The sequence below is a fragment of the Grammomys surdaster genome, unplaced genomic scaffold, assembly GCF_004785775.1.
Source record: "Grammomys surdaster isolate TR1022 unplaced genomic scaffold, NIH_TR_1.0 185, whole genome shotgun sequence".
Lineage (NCBI taxonomy): Eukaryota > Metazoa > Chordata > Mammalia > Rodentia > Muridae > Grammomys > Grammomys surdaster.
Window position 1 is genome coordinate 5,361,246 of NW_021604630.1, and position 20,248 is coordinate 5,381,493.

Genomic DNA, 20,248 nt, shown 5'->3' on the forward strand with positions numbered 1-20,248 from the left:
GAATTAGTGTGGATGTTCCTGTGGGCATGTTTGTGAGGGCATTTGCATGGACAACTGGACAATGAATGTGTGCACACACGAGGCCTTGGATGTTTCCTTTGTACAGGAAAGTGATGCTGTCAGCTTCCCTAAGGTTTTATACAAACTTATCCCTGAGCTGCTCTCCTAAGGAAGGAAGCAGAGAACATACACCTTTTTACATAACCATCCAAGATAAGGTAGTGATGTTTTTCTTGGCTGACTTTGAATGATTATAAAGATAAGAATTATTAATGGGCTCATTATAGATGAGCTGTGGTTCTAAAAGTTCTCAGTGACAGTGGACAGTGGGTGTGTGTGACCCAGTTGCCAACAGTTGTATGTTAAGTATCGGCAGTCCCACGTGGCCCCCATTCACAGCAGCTCTTTCTCAAACACTGTACCTTCATACTACAGTGGCCTGGAAAAGCGGGGTGGGGGGCCCCACATTTCAGAGTCAGAGTTCATCTTATTTACTTCTTGGGAATATGGATCCTCTTCTCTCTTCCCTTAGCTTTGCTACTGTTCTGGTTGCGAGATTGTGTGTGTGTGTGTGTGTGTGTGTGTTATTTTTGTTTTTTTGGTGTGTGTGGTTTTTTTTTGTCAAATAGATGTAAGCTATAATTATCTGGGAAGCAGAATCTCAATTAAGAAATGTCTTCATTAACTTGCCTGTAGGCAAGTCTTGATTAATGATTGATGTGGGAGGGCCTGGCACAAGGTAGGTATTGCCATTCCTGGGAAGCTGGTCTTAGTGATATAAGGAAAACGAGCAGCACAAGCCAGAGGGAGGAAGCCAGTAAAGAGCATGCCCACCACTGCCTCTGCTTCAGTTCCTGCCTTAATCCCCACTCTGTCTTCCCTCAATGGTGGATAGTGACCTGAGAGTTGTAAGATTGAAGGAACCTGTATGTCCTCAACTTGCTTTTGGTTTTAGTCTTTGTCACAGCAACAGCAAAAAACTAGGGTAGCCACCCTGCCCAATATTCCAAAAGGTTTTGCCTTGAATCCTGGGAGCATGAAACTGGTAAAGAAAGTGGCATGTAATGAGAACAGCTACCAATGCCATGTACCGATAAATGGCTCTAATTTAACAGCCAATTCTCATTGGGTCTTTGAAGAGGACAAGAGAAAACATTCTTTGAGATTATATATCTCTGGGGTTTGAAAGGTGAGTAGTGCTAGATCAGCCTGGGAGTGACGTCTTTCTCGTCATCACCATCACTATTACCACCACCACCACAACCATCAGCAGCAGTAGCAGCATCCTGACCAGCTACCTGGTATTAGCATCAGTGAATGACAAATGCTCTTAGCCTGACCCAAGAAGCTAAGTTCAGATGGGAACTACTCAACGAGTCATAGTAATCTGGGTTCAAGATTTTATTATCTTCTGAGAAGATGGTGCCATAGAATGATGTATGGGGTGGGAAGTTCTCCTCTGGGAAGGGCTTCAAATATTTGTTTCACAATAAGCTTACTTTACTATAAACATATTGTGTCCATTTCTTATAAAGGCCTGCTAGTCTCTTTGAATCTCATTGATAAAAGATGAATACATTCATGTTTTCTTCTTACCCTTCAAAAATAAGGTCAACCCAGACAAGGCTAAAAATATTTTTCAGTATATGCTCTGTGAAGGATGATCTAGGAGGTGGTATATGCACATATTTATAAATGTGTGCACGTGTATGTGTGTATGTATGTGCATGTACGTGTGCAAATGTTTGTGTGTGTGCGTTTGTTTGTATATGGGTATATGGGTGTGAGCATGTGTGTGGCTATGGCAAAATCAAGCCCACAGAAAGCAACTGACAGAGTGACAAAGCTCATCGTGGGAAAGAAAGTCCATCTTCCTTTCTCAGACTCCCAGAGGTCCTTCTGTCATCCTAGCATTTGGCACTACTTCACACTCTGCTACTAAAACCAGCAGCTGCTACCCATGCACCTTTTAAAAAGGTGTCTCCTATGACCTAGAGTTCTACCTTTCCAATTTTTTGTACTCACTAGTTAGACTATATCATTTGATCAAAACAAAACAACCTAGTAAACAAAATGGTTAAAACATCCCATCTCCACTAAGCCCAAATGCCAAAATATGTGTCCCTTTGTAAAGCTGTCAGCAGGATCACTTACATTTCTGATGCTGGCCTAAGCATTTGGTCTGGGATATCCACATGACAGTGTAATTGGAAAAAGAAATGAATGTTTGCCTTTGGTTTCATTTTATTGCTTCTCAGAAGAAAACACCCCATAATAATTTTCTGGTCCAGTTCTCTATTCTCCAGTCACGGGTTGGGCGGGCTGCAGAGAGCTGGGTGAGGAGGAGTAGTCCAATGTGACATGCAATGTTCCAACTGTGGGATGGCAGGAAAGGACCACAACATGGAATTCTTTTATTTGAAGATCTGAATTTAACATTCTAAAAATGATTAGGACTTGGTTAATCAGTAAAGATGAAGTCCCTCACTCACCAGTGAGATCTGAGAAATTGTAAAATGAAACAAAACAACACAAAAATCTAAGCCAAGATGTACTGGGTGTAAATTTAGGAGCTGAGATGAGCTTACTTGAGACCAACTGCCAGAGTTACCATGGGTACAGAGCCAGTACATCATGAGCCTGTGGGTCAGATGATGTATAGCTTCCATCCAGTAACAGGAGGCTTCTCATCAGCCAATCTCCTCAGAAGTGCCAATATTGCTACCATTCATTTTCTGGGTACCATTCATACCCCCTGTTTTGTGAATGGGACAATTCATGATATTCTTTCCCCTGTCTGTAGCATGATGGCAGCACAGTTGTATGAAAGTCATTTAAAGCAGTGTTCTGATACCAGAGTGACTTTATCCAGGGACAGTCTTCTAGATCTAGCCACTCTTTAAGACTCCCCTCTCACATATCCCTGTATCAGGAAATTTCCCCAGAGAGAAAGATACCACAAAGACCCTTTTCTCATCTTTTAAGACTGGACTCAATCTATTTCTCCCTTTTCCTTCCTCCTAGTCTTTATGTCTGCCTGTATAATACATTAAGGGCCTACTCTATTTTCATTATTTCTATGGCTCTTTTTGCTGCAATGATACATAGTGAATGATCCTATCATGAAAACCCCAAATGTTGCAACCCTATAACTTTTGAGGGCTGTTATGGTTTGAATGAGAATGACCCACATAGACACATGTCTTGGACTACTTGGTCTGCAGTTGGTGGAACTGTTGGGGAAGAAATAGAAAGTTTGACCTAGAAATGAGTGGAAGGAATGGGCAGGCTTTAGGGCTTCAAGATCCTCCTGCTGTCCCCAGTGCTCTCTCTGTCTTGGCTTGCAATCTAATATGTAAGCTCTTAGTAGCTGCTGCAGCCTCCTGCCACCTGCTACTTCTGAAACCATAAACCCATGCACATATGTACGTGAACCACACATATATGTACCAACACGCATATGAATGCAAACATATATACACTTATCAAACCATGAATGTAGAGCTCTGTGAGATTCCTTTAATAGAGGAGCTATTTTTTTCCCTTTAGATCCCACTACACTGCTATAGAACTCAGGCAGAAAGCTTAGATTTATCAAATCAGAGTTCTCCTCAACCAGTCCCCTGCTGCATGGGAGATGGCACGTAAGGAGGGATACTAGAAATGCATGGTAAGGCAGAAGGCATGGTAGACAGGAATCCAAATACAGGATAAAGATATTTGTAAGATGCTGCTATATTCTTGCTAGGGCAGTGGAATCAACAAATCCAACTCTCACACGCCCAAAACAAAAGAGATGGAAGGAGATGGGGCAGCACATTATCACTGAGTGCTGGATTTAGAGGCAAGTTTATGCCGACAGATGGATGGCATAAAATGAAAATGGGTTTTCAAGTGGTATGACAAAGGAAGACAGTACAATGGCCTTTTCCTGATTAGTCTGAAGATTAAAAGCCAAAGAACACAGATCCAAAGCAGCTTCTTGGCTTAGACAAAAAAAAAATTTATCCCAGCTTAGCAAACAAAAAGAGAGCAGAAAGGCATTTGCTATTTCCAGCATTTTGCAAATAGTTTGGTGTCACTCAAAGGAGAGGAAGGATTACAGAGCAAGTAGCCTAGAGTGACCATTCCGATGGGACACAGGCCCATCGGCAGGTTACCACAAACTGAAAGGGAACATAGAGAAATGGGGTTCTTACCATCCACAGTTCAATTGGTAAGAAAATACATGGCTCACAGATGTCAGCCCTTAAAGAAATGATTCCTGTCTGTATCCACCTCCCTAGACAGCAGTAGGAAGCACATAGTCTAGATACAGATGGGCAAATCCAGTCCATTAACATGGGATTTAAAAAGAAAAGGTGGACCAGGAGTGACCTCATTAGGCCAACCTGTATTTCAAGGTTATTAGCCTCTAAGTTCGTAGGCAGTGTTCTCTCTTATCTTAAAATTGCAGGGTGTTCTATGTAATCATCCCTTTCCAATACCATTTGAGCATTTTAAGGCTTCATAGACTTGATGTCTGTTGGCACATTTCTTCTTTTGACCTGTTAAGAAGGGGCAGCTTCCAGAAAGAGATGGGGATGGAGGTAAGCTATAAATTAAGTGTCCTGGAAAAATGGGACGTAGCCCCAGGCAGGTTCTGCTATAATGAGGCAGAAGGTATTGATGATGGGTTTGAGTGGAAAAAGCTGAGTACAGAGCTCGGGAGATAGATTACAATGACGGCAGAAGATGCGGAAGTCAGAGCTGGCAGGAGGCCATGACTCAGGCAAGATTGCCTGGTTCTAACTTATTCAGCAACCACTCTGTATCCTCTACTTCCACATTTGCAGACAGTCAACCTCAGATCAAAAATAGTCTGACTGTACTGAACATGGGCAGACTTTTATGATCAGAACTCTATGGTATCAGAAATTATCAGTAATCTAGAGGTGATTTAAAGCACATTGCCGAGTGTGCATAGGTTAATTGTGCCACTTTATACAAGGGGTGTAAACATGTTGGGATTTTGGTGCCCTTGTACATATTCTGGTGTTTTGGAAGCGATCTTTTGTGGCTGTTGAGGGATGACTGCACTTGACTTTTGCATGATTACGAGTTTAAAATCAAACAGGTAACAGACAGGAACCTCAATTTCAAACAGGTATCCTTTGAAAAAAAATTAAATTAAATTTGAGGTACCACTGATCCATGAATGCCGATGTTACATATGAGTAACTTAAGATGGAACAGAAGAACTATTCAAAGCTCTCTCTTTTCCTTGTACAGGGATACAGCTCACTGGTTCAGCACTTGCCTAGCCTTCCTGGGTACCTGGGATCAATGTCCAGTACCATAGGCCAAAACAAACTTAAACTCTCTTAGTCTGCTTCCAACATCTGTCAGCAGGAGTTACTCAAGATATCAGCACCTTTACAGAGACATGGGAACAGAGCATACCTCTACACAACTGAGGATGCACTACAAGTGCCTGTCATAGTACAGCTACGTGTAAATCCTCTGAGAGCCTTCCCCATAACCAGCTAGCAGAAAACTGTCTTGGATTCTTCTAAAGCCTGATAGAACAGTTAGTCAGCATTGCTAGGTAACCACAAATCCTTCTATGTAGCTCACTATCAAAGTCTGTTTCAGCCATCTGTTTCTCGGGCTCTTTTCTTTTCCCGTGTTTTTCTTTCATGTGTTCCGTACTCATAACAAAAACAACAACAGAAAATCTATTTTAAAATAACCAAGATGTTATGGCTAAAAATGCCAGAGGTATGTATCCAGTTTATAAAAAAAAAAATAGCTTTCTAAAGAAAAGCTAGCTTTATCCTGTGTGGAAGAAGGCAACATTTCTAGAAATATTATAGTTGCACTGAGAAAATAACCAACTACTTTGATTAAAAAGAGTATGCGACAAGATTTGTATTTGCTCATGTAATTGAATTTAATGCTGCTGAAATCTGTCAGACCCGAAAGCTGTTGAAGATCACGTATTTTATACTTAGGAAAAAATCATCTAAGAAACCGACTCTCAGCCTGTGTAGATCGGATCTTCTGCTAAACCTGAAGAGTCATGATGTCACCATTGATGGCTTTTTATACACAGGGCTTTGCACTAAACAGCACCTGCAAAGGTAATTTAATTTTGGTTTAAAGGGGAGACTGTTGGGCAGTTTAAGCACAGTTCTTGTTCATGTGTCTACCAGTTCACTGTTTCCCACTTGGTGCCTCCTGCTTAGATGCCAATAACCTTAAGATGTAACACAAGTCTGCACTCCCTTTATAGTAAGGGAGTGCCTCATCCTAAGACCAACTTGTCTCATCTAAATAATAAAATTTGGATTTTCTACACAAGCCCCAGTGGATATTCAAGGTACCATTAATATGCTAGTCTTCTGTGACTCTTACCTGGGTTCGCCTTGGTTGATGGACATATAAATCTCCCATGAGTTCTCCTCTGGAATGGCACCATGTGGTATGAGTAGACTCACCCCTAAGACAGAGAAAGCCAAGAGGTCATTTGGAGATATCCTAATTATTTCAAAACATATTATTTGGGCACCTTATAGATGCCCACACAAAGGAGTTTCCCTTATCAATTTATAAACATTAAACCTTGAAGAACCTAAAAAACACGGCGGAGAACCTGCTCTATATCAGATCAAAAATGATCATATTCAATGCTCAATTTTATCAGAAATCTTGCCGGCTTCCTAAGGCCAGGATCTACCAAATATACCCGAAAAAGTCTTTATCAGTCCATCAATTAATTTTCTCCAAAATTTAAAATACACTTACATGTATATTGTTCTCATTTCTGGAAAAGGTATCTGGGCTGATGTGTAAACTAACACTTTCCTTGAACCTGGAATGAAATTGTCTTACAAGCTACATCTAGAAGTAAGTTAGGGAAGGTACTCTGTGCATTGCTGCATCTTTAGAAAAAAAAATGAGGAAAAAAATGTGACTGACCATTTTTGAATGGAATTGGAATGACTTCAACTTTGCAAACAGCAGCCCGGGAAAGATTAAGGGAGTGGCAGTGACTTAACCATACTTATATCTTTGTCATTGTGAAGCCACACCACTGTATCGGAAATGTCCCCAATCCCTATTTACAACTATGAAGAAAACACTTTACTTTGGACAAAGAGAAACATCTGGAGAAAGCCTGGAGTCTCTTTAACGCGACTTCTGTTTATAAAAAGAAATGAACTGGAGAAATAGTAAAAGTGTCACACAAGATAAAAATCTCTCGGCTTCCTCCTATGTTTTGAATAATGCAGCTTTTGCCGGTTTTTCCTTTTGTTAGAGATAATTGCAGAGGAAGCTTGCAGGTTGCTGTTGACAAGCTTTCTTGTTCTTCTCTGTGTTAGCAGCTACGGAGTCAAGGAATGCGAGGCTTACTGTGAACCAGATTATCTGTGATTCACGTTTACATCATTATTCAGTAACACGTTAGTAATCATCAACATCTTTTACTAGAACTAAAATTGGGACACATTGAAATTCTTTTCACAGCTTTTCAGTGAGGATAGGTATGTACATTCTACACCTTCTCATCAATAGTATGATGACTGTAATTGACATGCGTGGGGACCTCCAATCAGAGTCCCCTTCCATTTCCTATTCTTTCTTAACTGTAACTGCCTCCATTGTAAATATCCTTTCCTAGTATTAAACACAGTTGCTAACAGAATATTCAAGGGTTCACATGTTGTTTTGAACCTAGTCTTCAAACTCAGCATTGTCTTATTGCACTTATTTCTCTGTTGCTTCTTTGTCATTATCTTTATGCCGTAATGACAAAGAAACATGAAGCCTACTTAGTAGAAGCTCAGTATATAGTTAGGAGACTGTGCCCTGTTACATCAATGACACTTAGCACAGTGCCCGACACAGTATAAACGTATTGCGAATATGAAAATACATGAGAAGGATTCAAAATTCTTAGTGTAAAACCAGGCTCTGAATTATGCTGTCTCGTGTACTCCATCATCGCCTGGGGCTGTTTGTTGGGCCTATCCTCTCTCATTTCTTTCAGGTAAGCGTAATTCCCTATGTTTAGATTGAAACATTATTCAAGATATTCCTAATTCAACCTGAATCAATTCTTCAAGTGGCCCTTTCATTTTCTCACTCTCCCTCAATCATGATTTATATTAGCCTTCAAATATACTTCCTACCCAAACATACATAGCACATGGAAGCTGAAGAGAATTAATCACAAGGCCAAGGGTAGAAGAAGAGTGGACATTAGCATGTTGGTGGCATTAGCAAGTTGGTGGCAAGTTGCTGATTACCAAAAACAAACACACAGCAGAAAGGGTTTATGCCTCTGGGCTCTTAAAGAACTCTCCATTTGCGACATGTCATTCATCACTGATCTTTGATTGAAAAAAAAAAATGCAGCTCCCCAACTCCACCTGCTACTCTGACAGCTTTGGAAAATTCGATATGATACTAGAACCACCTGTCAGAGTTTCTACTTTCATATTTTGCATAAGAAATGAGTTCCAGAGTGCACCGACTGGTAATTCAGGATGGATGGCATTAGAGCAATCTAATTTCTGTGGCATGCTTTCTGGACACTTCAGTTCCCCAGGGCATAGTTTGCATCTATGCCCTGCAAATACCAAGGAGCACGTTTCAATTCCCCACACTTCTTTTTCCTAAAACTCGTTTGCAATGTGCGGCTTCAATCTTGTCCAGTGGTTACTATCAGGAGACTTGAAAGCATCCAGTTCATGGTGGAACTGGGTGAGGATCGCTGACAAGCTATCGGAGTTTTAGTTTTTCTACATGGATGTTTCTCACGAGAGATGCAAGGGAAAAGAAATATTTCTCATTCATCCTGGTTTTCATTTCCATGTTTTCTTTAATGAAAATTAAGAAAATATGGGCAATAGGTAGTTACGTCTTGGCAGTCACTCAATATATGTGAACACAGACACTTATGAACCCTGTACACAAACTAGCTAGTACATGAGGATGAGAACACGCATGAGGAGCTTTGATAAAGCCATGGTAACTCACTGGCTTCATATGATTCTGATTTCACACCCTAGTCTTTGGTAGAACAAGGGTTCCACTTTTATACATTGTACAAATTCATGTGATAAATATGGCTGACTACTTATTTCTAAAGGAAGTGTCCTATGGGCCAGTTATCCTCTAGAGGCACAAGTTAGAATGACATCATATATTGGCACTCATATAGGGTACTCAAACATATTGGAAATAGGAATCCTAGCATGCCCTAAAACACTGGCAAAGTAGATTGGGAAGCATCATTATGTCTAGAGCTGCAACCGAGGCTATTTTCCAGAAGTAAGTTATATTTTGAAACTGTGTGTTAGAGGACACAGATAATTTGGGATAGAATGGGGTGAAAATTATCAAGTGAAACAAAGTTCAGTTTCAAGTCTAAACCGCCAGACAGGTAAGGTAGCTGCAGTCATAGTCTGAGACCAATCCTGTCACAGATTTCATTTTATGAGATAAAATCCTGGTCATCTCCACTCATTGAACACCGGCTTGATACTCAATTTATGTCTAAGACCATGGCTAGATCCACTGTTCCTGACCCTCTCTGCTTTTGATAACTACCATGTACTCACCTACCTCCCATGGCTTAGGACTAAGAGAACAAACCAAACTCATTTTCCTTCTGCAGCAACCGTGAAGATCAAGTGACAGCTAGGGATGACATTTTTAAAGTAATCTATGCCAGGGATCTGAGATATCCACTACAAATATCCAGAGAAATCTCCTCACTTAAAACCCAAAGAAGGGAAACACATACTTAGAAATGAGCTGTGCTTGTGGCATAGTTTTAGAACTAATGTTTGAACTTTAAAGAGCAATAATGCAATGACTCATCATCACTGCTTGCCAAGAACCAATGTAATAATAATTTAAAAATAGTCAAAGTAATTAACAAGGGTGCCTGGCATGGAGAGTACTCATAGGCAAGTGACAAAATTGTGACTGTCTGTGCACTACATTATTTTTCACTGCAAACATGTGCTTTGGCTAAATATGGTACTTGTCAGTTGTAGAAAAGAACTGTTTCTTTCTTATCATGCCCTAGGTAACACGTTCCAATGGGTTGCAAACCCAAGAGCCTTCCCATGCCACCTGATGGGTATCCTGCCAAAAGATGACTATCAACAACATCGAGCGTGGTGTTCTGTCCTGCAGGCAGGCAGAGGGAAGGATCTGTCCTAATTTAGCTGCACTTCTGGCCTCCTGTGTACACAAAGTGCAGACCCAGCTTTTGCTGCTCACTCTAAAATGAATCTGATTAGTGGATGCTTATAAAAAAAATGTATTTACACAAGCAAGGAAAATATGCAGGCACACACTTACCACCCACCTGTATTTGGCATTACTAAGCGTCCCCCTAAATGGCCAAAGACACCGGTTGTCCTCAGCTCTGTCCTTGTTGGCAGTGATGACAGATTTTGGATGTACGGAGTTTTGTTTCTGGGATGTATTGTACTAAATCCGCGGTTGTTTCCGTGGGGAAAAGTCCCCGAGTGATTCTTGCCATGGTACTCAGCTCTCTCAGACACTCCCAGGGAAACCATGAATGAGCTCTGGACTTTGACTTTGATGTCAGATAAAGGATTGAAGAGTGAGGACTCTGTCATGAGCTCCTTGTCCAAGGGATCCTGCAGACAGATGGGTCCACTGTATGTCCGGCTCACAGTCAGGTCTGGCTGCATGGCAGGATTCAGGAGTAGAGAATTTCCTGGTAAGAAAAACATGATCTGTCACTCAGACACTAAAAGACACCTCCGTCACTCTTTCTGCAGTCGCCTCTATTAAGGGGATAATATGGATGTTCTGATTGGTATTAGCTTCCCCTGCTAACCTAGATGGAACCACACCAGTGCCTGGGATTGGGGACCTCTGACCTTCTAGGTCATGTTCTGAATGTCATACCCCTATTGCCCTCTCATCCAAAGTCTTCTTTACAAGACAAACATGTCTGACTCTGGATTATATGGCAACTTGCCTCAGGTAGTGTTTGTGTGATTATTTTAACTGACAAAAAAAAATTAGAAAAGAAAAAAATCAAAAAGATGTTTCGTAATCCAGTTAGGAGCAAAATAACATCTGTTCCTTTCAAATAGCAAGAGATTCCACAGTGCAGTGACTCTTGGTGCTGCATACAAGAGCCCACAGAAGAGGTGGAAAATTCCTTGTAGAATTCTGAGCGGCTCCTGGAGCTGGGGGAGCAAATAGTTCAGGGGACTTTATGAATCACTCTAAGTCTGAGGTGCCAATGTCCTTGACATCATCTATGTCACTCTGAGAGGGAAAAAATGCGAGTGGGGAGCATCTCAGAAAGGTACCTTTCTGGCTTCAAATAAATGAACAAAACAATCTTCATAAAACACAGGAGAAAGTGGGCATCTAGTCATCTGCGGGGTTCACCATTTTTTTCCAAACCAGATATTAAAAAGGCTGTGATATTTTCTCGTGATGAAGTAATCCCATTTATTAGTAAATAACAGAATAACCCTCATTCCCCAGCCTTCCACCCATACCAGTTCGTCAATACGACAGCTCAAGTAGAAACCCAAATCATATTAAGCAATATCCTTTTGGGACCTGACCGAAGAAACAGAATGGTTTCAAATATGGTATTTTTGAAAATGCTTCAATTCTCAGTTGTATTGTATTAGTCTCTATTATTTTTCTATTTTCCTAATTTGTAACAGTGTCATGAGAGGATCTATCACCATGGATTTTCCCACCCCTTGTCAGGATGTGCTAAGAATCAAGAATCACAGAGAAAATAAACAAAAAGATACTGCAGCCCTAATGGCTCTTTGATGGTGCCCCTTTCCATCTTGGAGCTGTTGTGCTAAGATGCAGCCACCATCAAGCAGTCTTTTTTTAACAGGACCACACTGAGTTCAATAGATGATGACCTTGCTCTTGTCTGTGGTCTTCCCAAGGAAAAAAGTGGGACTGAAGAACACAGCACGTTTGGAAACAGTTTGAAACAGCAGTTTACATGGAGATTTCAAAAATTCATATCTTAATTTTTGGCTACTTTTGAAAGACTTGCCTCGTTTATGGGGGAAATTATTTCTGATACTTAGACATCTAAAATACCCAGACACACACACACACACACACACAGAGAGAGAGAGAGAGAGAGAGAGAGAGAGAGAGAGAGAGAGAGAGAGAGAGAGAGGGAGGGAGGGAGGGAGGGAGGGTGAGAGAGGGAGAGAGAGAGAGACAGAGAGAGAGGCAGAGGCAGAGAGAGAGAGATACAGAGAAGACAGAAATTGACAGACAGAGGGGTGAGAGAGAAAGACAGAGGGACAGAGAGACAGAAAACACAAAGGAAAAAACACACAAAGAGACAGAAACAGAACAGAGATGACAGAGATAGACTGAGACAGAGAAAATACACCCAGAGAAAATATGCACGCATGGGGGAGAAAGAAAAAGAGAGGAGATAGAAGAGAGGAGAAGAGAAAGAAAGAGAGGGAGAGAGAAGGGGCAGAGAGACAGAGAAAAATACACAGGGAAAACATGCACATATACACATTCAAATGAACATGTCTACAGATGAAAATGTTGGCTGCCAACCTGACTGAAGCCTGATTAGGGCCAGCTATCCTCCCTGCTGTTTTGTTACCCCTCCCTTCTCTTTAAAAATCCATTTTCCTCATCTAACCTAAGCATTGTATTCTCTCTGTATGCCTGAATTTTTGTCTTTCTTCCATCCCTCCCTTCTGTCTTCTTATCTATTGAACCCAAGGGCTTTACACATGTGGCACAAGTAGTCTACCACACCCATGATGGTTTCTATGGTTAGTTTTAATTTAACTGTCAACTTGGCTGAGTATTGAATCACCTGGCAATAGAGTCTCAATAAGGGATTATCAAGATCAGATTGGCCTGTGAGCAGGTCTGTGGGGAATTGTCTTGGTGATGTTAACTGATATGGGAAGAATCTGCTTTCTAAAGCAACATCATTCACTAGGTCTTGAACTATGTACAAGGAGAAAATGTGAGCTGAGAATGAGTAAAAGCATATGCATTCATTTTCTCTTTCACAGACTGTGGATGCACGTGACTAGCTGCTTCAAATTTTAACCTTGACTTCCCAGCAATGATGGACTATCATCTGCAATTGTAAACCCAATAAACCATCTTTCCCCTAACTTTCTGTTTTTGGGTGGGGTGTAATTTAATTACGATTTCATTACAGAAAGAGAACTAGGATGGCATTCTGCTTAACATCCTTGCTGTTCCCCATCCTGGGGTACTGGACATGTTGTTCATCAAGATATCACCTTGAAGACAGTGGAGGTCAATGTCACAGTCTATAAAAATGAGATTTATTGTCAGTGGATATGGGGACAGTAGCACTTAACAATAGAGTTTTTGTCTTCTGTCCTGAGATTTATGAGATTCTTAGCCAAAAATAAACAGAACAGTCAGGCAATCTGATAAGCTGCTTCTGTTAGAGATTCACAATATATTGATGTTATGAGATAGTCCTCCATAAGGAGACTGGCCAATCTATGTAAATCATTGTCCCCCATACTTATTCAGGCTAGGCAACCACCTCTTCCTCATATTGGTTGCCTGCTGCTCCACGGAGCATGATGCTGTCCCACGGTTAAAGGACACGTGACCATCTAGAGCTATATTGAGAGAATGAGCTCTTCCCAAATGCCAAGGGCTTCCCCGGGTTATTCTCAGAAAATCCATTTTCACGAGAACACCATGAGGAGGATGTTAGCATTCCCGTTTTATAGTTGTGAAACGGTGACTCAGAATAACTGTTTTTGCTTCATAGTGGTTTCATACTCTAATGTAACTGACTTCAAAGCAGGTGAACTTGTACACAATAGTGGCTCAACAATAGTGGCTTAACACTAAGGTACCCAAAAATAAAAGCCAAGGAGAGAGGCCTATCTCTCCTAGTCATGTCTCAGTTGCTTCTTCTAGCAGATTTGGGCTTCTACATCAGTGTCCTGTCTATCAAATGAATGCAGAGCACAGAAAATGGTCCAGCCCTTAGAATAGGCAATATCCATACAATGAATAGAAATAAGGGGACATTATGGAAAAAGAGGGTAAAGGTACAAAACTTCATCCTTTGAAGAGAGATAGTTTCTTTTTGCCTAAAATTAAAACCAAATATGTCTCCTCTCCACCTTGTATTCAGGAATAGTTTTGGTTCATAATAGAGGATTAAATGACTCTGTTCTGAAAAAGAGCATTCCTGTGCTTTGACATGAAAAATGTTTCTTCCCCCACAACAAAAGATTGGTCAGACTTGGCAATAGCTGAAAGTAATTTAGGCTGGTATTTCATTTTGTCCCATCTACCTGATCCCTCAGATATTGTCTAAACTCTTTTTATTTATTTGAAATTAAAGAAATAAAAAAAACTAATGTAATAAAGGTTATGGGTTGTTGTTGTCTGGGGCTGTGTCCTCAGCTTTTACTATGCAGTATTTTAAGTTAATAAAATTAAACACATAAACTAAAACCAGGTTTCTACAAAGATGGAATGGGATAATTGGAGAGGCAGTGAGTCACTGAGGGCTCCATATCAAATGTTGAAATACTTCAATGGAGGTTGCCAATAATGAATTGACACCCATACACCCTCATACTTGCTGAGGATCAAGAAGATCATTTTATCAAATTTTGTGTGTTAATGAATGGAAACAATTCGGTAGCGGCTCCCAGGACCAAGAGCTACCTTCTCACAGTGTCAAAAACATAGAAGACATCTGTGTGAGTGCAGCCAGTGGTCCTGAGGATGAGGTGTTGGGGGACCTATGCCGCTGACCTTGACGAACTGTTTTGAAGTTGAACGTCTGGAAGCCACCTGTCAATGCAGAAGAGTCAATGACGTCCACTCCGTAATCACTATGGCTTCGTCTGTAGAGGGTGACACCAATGACCAGGACAGCAACAGCTACAATGGCTGCACCCAAGCCCGAGTACAAAGCAATGTCGCTGGCATTCTCAATGCCTGAAAGACACAAGAGAAGTCCTGAGTGGCTAACATGAGCTCAAGTCACAGAGCCACCCCAGGACATAACATGGTGTTCTGTTAGAGTCTGGAGCCTACTGATCAGAAAAAAAAAATACACACACACACACAGAAAGCTAGCTACACGTTAGACTCTCATTTACACAACAGTCATGTTTCTAAACTTCCTTGTATAAATCAGAGCAAAGCTAGTCTAATATAACTGCATTAAGGTAGCTTATAATATAATAGACTTGCAGAGGATCAATTTTGCAAAGAACATAACTTTTTTTTTCTAGTAAGAACAAATAGCTCATTAACTTAGTTGAAGAAGTCATAGTTACCCGAAAAGCATTTTTATATTTGACTTTTCACTCAAGGGAAAACAGACTCACACAAATGACAAAGAAAAGGGTGAGTTCTCTGTTCATGAGGGGGCCTGGGGCACATGCATATACACAGAGTGTCTTGGGTAGGACTTTAACATGGCCTGTGAGTTAAAAGAGAAAGGATCAGGGTTTACAAATATGTCAACGTTGATACCAATATTCAGAGTCAGAGCACAGTAATAATGTTGGCTTAGCATATGCAATCATCACGAGAGCAATGTTTATGTGAAACATGAATATCTTGGGTGCCAAGGGCTCTCGTGTCCATGGTCAATGTTTTCTGATACCAATGCAATTGTTAGACTCTACCGCTTTATTGTTAGGGGGCTGTTCTCTCAGGGGCACATGCTGTTTCTCCCATACCTCTCCTACTCCATCCTATTGAATGCATGGGCAAAGCAAAAATAAAAACGTTAGTTTAATTTTAGGATGTGGATGTTTCCCCACCCCCCCAGGATATACTGCAGCTGAATTCCCATTCCTTTTCAGATACGTATCAGGTGTGGTTCATCCCAGAAGCAGATTGATAATGGCTATTATAATTCAGCCTAGCGGAGTTCGCTGAAACAAGCTAATCCTAAAAGAGGTGTCATCTTAAAGTGTATGGCAAAAGAAGGTGGCAAGAACTAACTGCATAATTAATCTTCCAACAGATTATATGGTAAGTACATATAATGGGTCCAAAATAATCATTCTGACAGTGTTGGGCTGAGGGAATAAAAAACACATCATATATTTGCCTTGTAATTGCATAACACTTACTATGCATTTCCCACACCCTAAAATTGTATTTATTAAATGAGTAAAGCAAGCCACACAAGTATAGAGTGAGTTTATTTTCAACAAAGGTAGTGGGCCATAAAATAAGGCGTTACCAAATTAAAGAGTGGATAAGGAGATCAAGCAGAACCAAGCCAGCAACAGTACAGTAAACACATAAAAACAGCAGGCAAGGAGGACAGCTATCAGAAGGAGTCAGAGCTGGAAGGTCAGAAGTTCCATAGACACATTTAATAAGCAGGGTATCGACAAGATGTTCATGCAACCGGGTATAATATAGAGCTTAGTTCTAATTCTAGGATAGTCCAATGGGGGATGGCAAACCTTCTGTTCTCACCACCCAGACAGTAAGCACAATGAACCAGATCTCCAGTGCAGAATTTCCATTTCTGTCTGTCTACCAGAGAAACGGGACATTCACCAACCTGCTTATGCTCCCATCCCTGTGTTTCCTTGGAGGGAAGAATCAGACTCAGGGCAGAAAGTACACTGAGAACAGCAGACACATCACACCAGGACACCAGCAAACGGTGAGCCGACTTTGGATTGAGACCAGTTAGCTCTTTTTCCTTCCTTGGGAACTGCTGAGCGATGATACCACCATTGAAAAGGTGCTTCTGGGGGCGTACACACCTTCTTAGCAAAGGAGCACATGCAGGGAAACAGCCTGGCTAGGCATTGACTGTAGCTGCTTCCACTGCTGAGATTGTAAAGCAGAGGCAATGACATTCTTAGAGGACTGAGCACAGAACCAGGAAGGACAGGAGGGGACAAAGGGAGAGTGAGGTGGGAGAGTGATATGGTGGCAGTGGAGGTAAGGGTTACCAAGGCAAAAATGCCTGAATTCAAAATGGAAATTGCTAGGCATTAGCACAGTGAGAGAAATGATGGAGGCAGGAGAAAGCTGCCCTCCCTTTCCAGATTCCCATTTTGGTCCTTGATACACAAGTAACCAGAGTGATCATCACTCTGGAGCCTTTTCCTTTGGATTAATGCTAGGTAAATTGTTCACTGTATTTCCTCTCCCAGGAAAATGTGCACAAGCATTTGACTCAAGTCATAAGAACAAAATGTTAACTTAAAAACTTTTCAAATGGGTAGAGGTCGCAGAGAGATGGCTCAGTGATTAAAAACACTCCTGCAGAGGACCCAGGCGGTTGCTTTCAGCACTCATATAAGGCAGTTCACACTGCCTGTAACTCCAGCTCTGGGGCACCTCATACCCTCTTCTGGCCTCTGTGGGCCCCTGCACTCACATGGACAAATCAACACAAAGACACACATGTAAACATAATATAAAAGAATCATAAATTCTTAAAAATATTGACTAGGGGAGCCTTTGGCTAGGCTGGGGACAGAAGGCAGCTAGATTTGCAGGTGAACACTGGCCCCTATAAAGTTTACTCTGACCCTAGGAAAGCTGGTAGCTCCTGGGGAGGGATTTCTATAGAAAGGGGAACAAAGTGATTTGTATTTCAAAGGAATAATCTGGGAGTCTCAACATACAGGATGTACTAATTGCATCTTGTTAGGGACAATATCCTCATGAGTTTGCATGGAGTTCTCAGTCAGTTATTGTCTAAAAGCCAGACAACGGGCCTCACCCAGCGGCTTTGAGTAGTTGTATGTATTTCAGGCTTAGCTTTAATATCACATATAACTACTCAACACCATTTACCCTATCTCAAGAGGTTTAACCCAACAGCATACTCAAGGCTCATATTCTGTGAAAGTTGAACTTTCGTACTTTCCCTCTTCCTTTTCATTGCTGTCTTCTCTTCTTTACCTTCCTTGCTTGTGCTAAGTATTATTACTCCCCCTCTACCACCAGCCTTTTCATATTTCTAAGAGTATAAAGTGGCGTCCACTGTAGATTTCAGGCTAGGTAATAGAGACTGTCTTTTTGTGTCCAGAACTGAGCTTATAAGGACCAAAGGTTTCATTCCATGTTTTCTATGTTGGCTTCCTAGCAGAAGGAGCAGGTTATATGTGTCTGTCTGTCTGTCTGTCTGTCTGTCTGTGTTATAGTTACACATGCAACAGTATACAGTCAAGGGAACACTCATGCAGAGGCCATTGGCTTTGCTAGGGGGAAATGATTACATAGCATAGCAAGTCACTTCCTAGGACCTGTAGCTGCCTCCACATCTACCCATGTGCCTTTGCCCCTGGTCTGTCACTGTACTGTCATCCTACATTCAACTGTTCTTGATTGACTTGTCAGGTTGACGCTGCTAACAGAAGACTCTGTACAGTGGTCAGTGTAATATCTAGGCATTCATCAGTAGTTGTTCATCTTTGTTTACCCACCTAGCAAGTGCCAGCTTAAGGCCCTTCTCTCTTGAGTGAAGAGACCTGGGTGGTGCAGCCAACTTTGACTACCTATAAGCTTTAGAATTTATAGGGCTCGTAGTTCTCCAAATGCATTTTGGATTGTACATTTTATTGATAATTATTTGAATGATAGTTGGGTTGTTCTTCCTAACAGCTTCATACATCTTAGAAGCAGTATTGTCTCTGTCCTTTTTTGATGGTACCTTTCTAGTCATTGTGTGGAATTATTTATTGCTTACTTGCCTGGTCTCAAATTGAAGAACCAAAGTGTTAAATAAACTAATGTTTTGGGGTGTTTTATAATCTCTGCTTCAAGAAATTTCTTTCCATTTTCATTTGCGCAGGTGTGTTTGTCTTCTCACAGATGCAGAACTGCTGATTTGTTGACTCAAAGAGACTCTGAACAAAAGCATTGGCTAGAGCAGGGCTACTCTGCCTTTGTGGGCATAGGATGCCTCCATACCTTTGTATTTCATAAGCAGGGTTTTGCATACCATTGTGTTCCTGTTGTCTTTCCTTTTCTCTTCATCCCTACCTTCCTTTTACTAAAAGTCACAAAAGCTTTAAGCATAGCATGGAAAGCGCCAGCATATCTGAGAACAAAAGAAGTTATGTATAATCTACATCTATAGACAAAGCAACAACAACTGCCAGAATTCCTGACTGAGAAACCTGTTATTTCCAGGTTGCAAAGAAAGCGTGGAGGGAAGTATGCATGCAGTGAAAAGCTCCTACAGAGGCATGCCCAAAGATAAATGGGGGAGTGAGAAATACGGACTTGGAAAGGAAAGGTCAGCATTTGTTCTTGTTGATAGAATGTGTAAGGGGCTATTTCAAGAAGAGACTAGGTCCCCAGTAAGCATTCAATGACTGTCCATTTAGGAGGAAGCTAGTACACTAAGTTTTCTGCCATCTCTTTAGATATGATAGGATGAGAAAGAAAGGCCTTTAAGTAAAGCAACTGGTTGTTTGGTGGGATATTAAAATGACCTTTCCTACAATGAAGGATGTTAAAATAAAAATCTATATTTGAGGTGGATTGTGAAATCTCCTTCCAGGAAGTCTCTAAAAACCAGCAGTACTTTTAACAGTCTGTAATTATTTTAGTTTAGTTTAGGTTTTTCACCCCTTAAATCAGGGTTAGCTGAAAATTACTAACTGACTTTTTAAATCCCCTTCATATTAATAAATTTATGAATGATATCCCTTTTTAGGCATTTATAGTAACCAATATCTCTAATGACTCAAACCAAAGCTGTTTACTTGATCTGCCCCATGTTTCCCAGACTCCAATGTGAAAAGCATGTTAGTTCTTCTTACTGTCGGAACGTTATCTCTATTTACGTTACACACTGAACATACCTCATAGTTAACATATATCAGACTAGAACCTGTCCTCATGACCCAAGCTATATAGAATTAGTATAAGCGCACGGTGGATACCTCTTTAAACATGGCATTCTGTGTTACCTCCTAGTGAGTGTCCTAGAATGACCACTGTTTCCATTGTTTCCAAGGTGAACAAACTTGAATGCTAATGAAAGTGGCAGTGAACTGCTAAGGAATCTACATTTAAAGAAAAAAATATTCAGGAGGAGAAGCCAGGGAGAAGAGAAACAAATGGAAGACACAAAAGCTAACTGCTGAGCCAGAATCCCACAGAAAGCCAACCAACTGCCAACCCTTTAGGCAGCTTCTGTGGGGCCAGTGCCATTGGCACACAGACCTACTAG

General features: G+C 41.0%; 1 protein-coding gene across 6 annotated transcripts in view; it reads right to left on the minus strand.

Annotated features, from left to right (window-relative positions):
- The window catches only part of Unc5d (unc-5 netrin receptor D), a 514,815-nt gene that overhangs the window by 52,587 nt on the left and 441,980 nt on the right, over window positions 1-20,248 (minus strand). For 3 of the 6 annotated variants that reach the window (XM_028768246.1, XM_028768248.1, XM_028768244.1), the window contains 3 exons: window positions 14,827-15,012; window positions 10,367-10,744; window positions 6,397-6,481 (listed from right to left, as the gene is read on the minus strand). In XM_028768246.1, the coding sequence (XP_028624079.1) occupies window positions 6,397-6,481; window positions 10,367-10,744; window positions 14,827-15,012 (649 nt within the window). Of the gene's footprint in view, window positions 1-6,396; window positions 6,482-10,366; window positions 10,745-14,826; window positions 15,013-15,764; window positions 15,780-20,248 lie in introns of all 6 variants that reach the window. The other 3 variants (XM_028768247.1, XM_028768245.1, XM_028768243.1) reach the window with 2 other exon arrangements.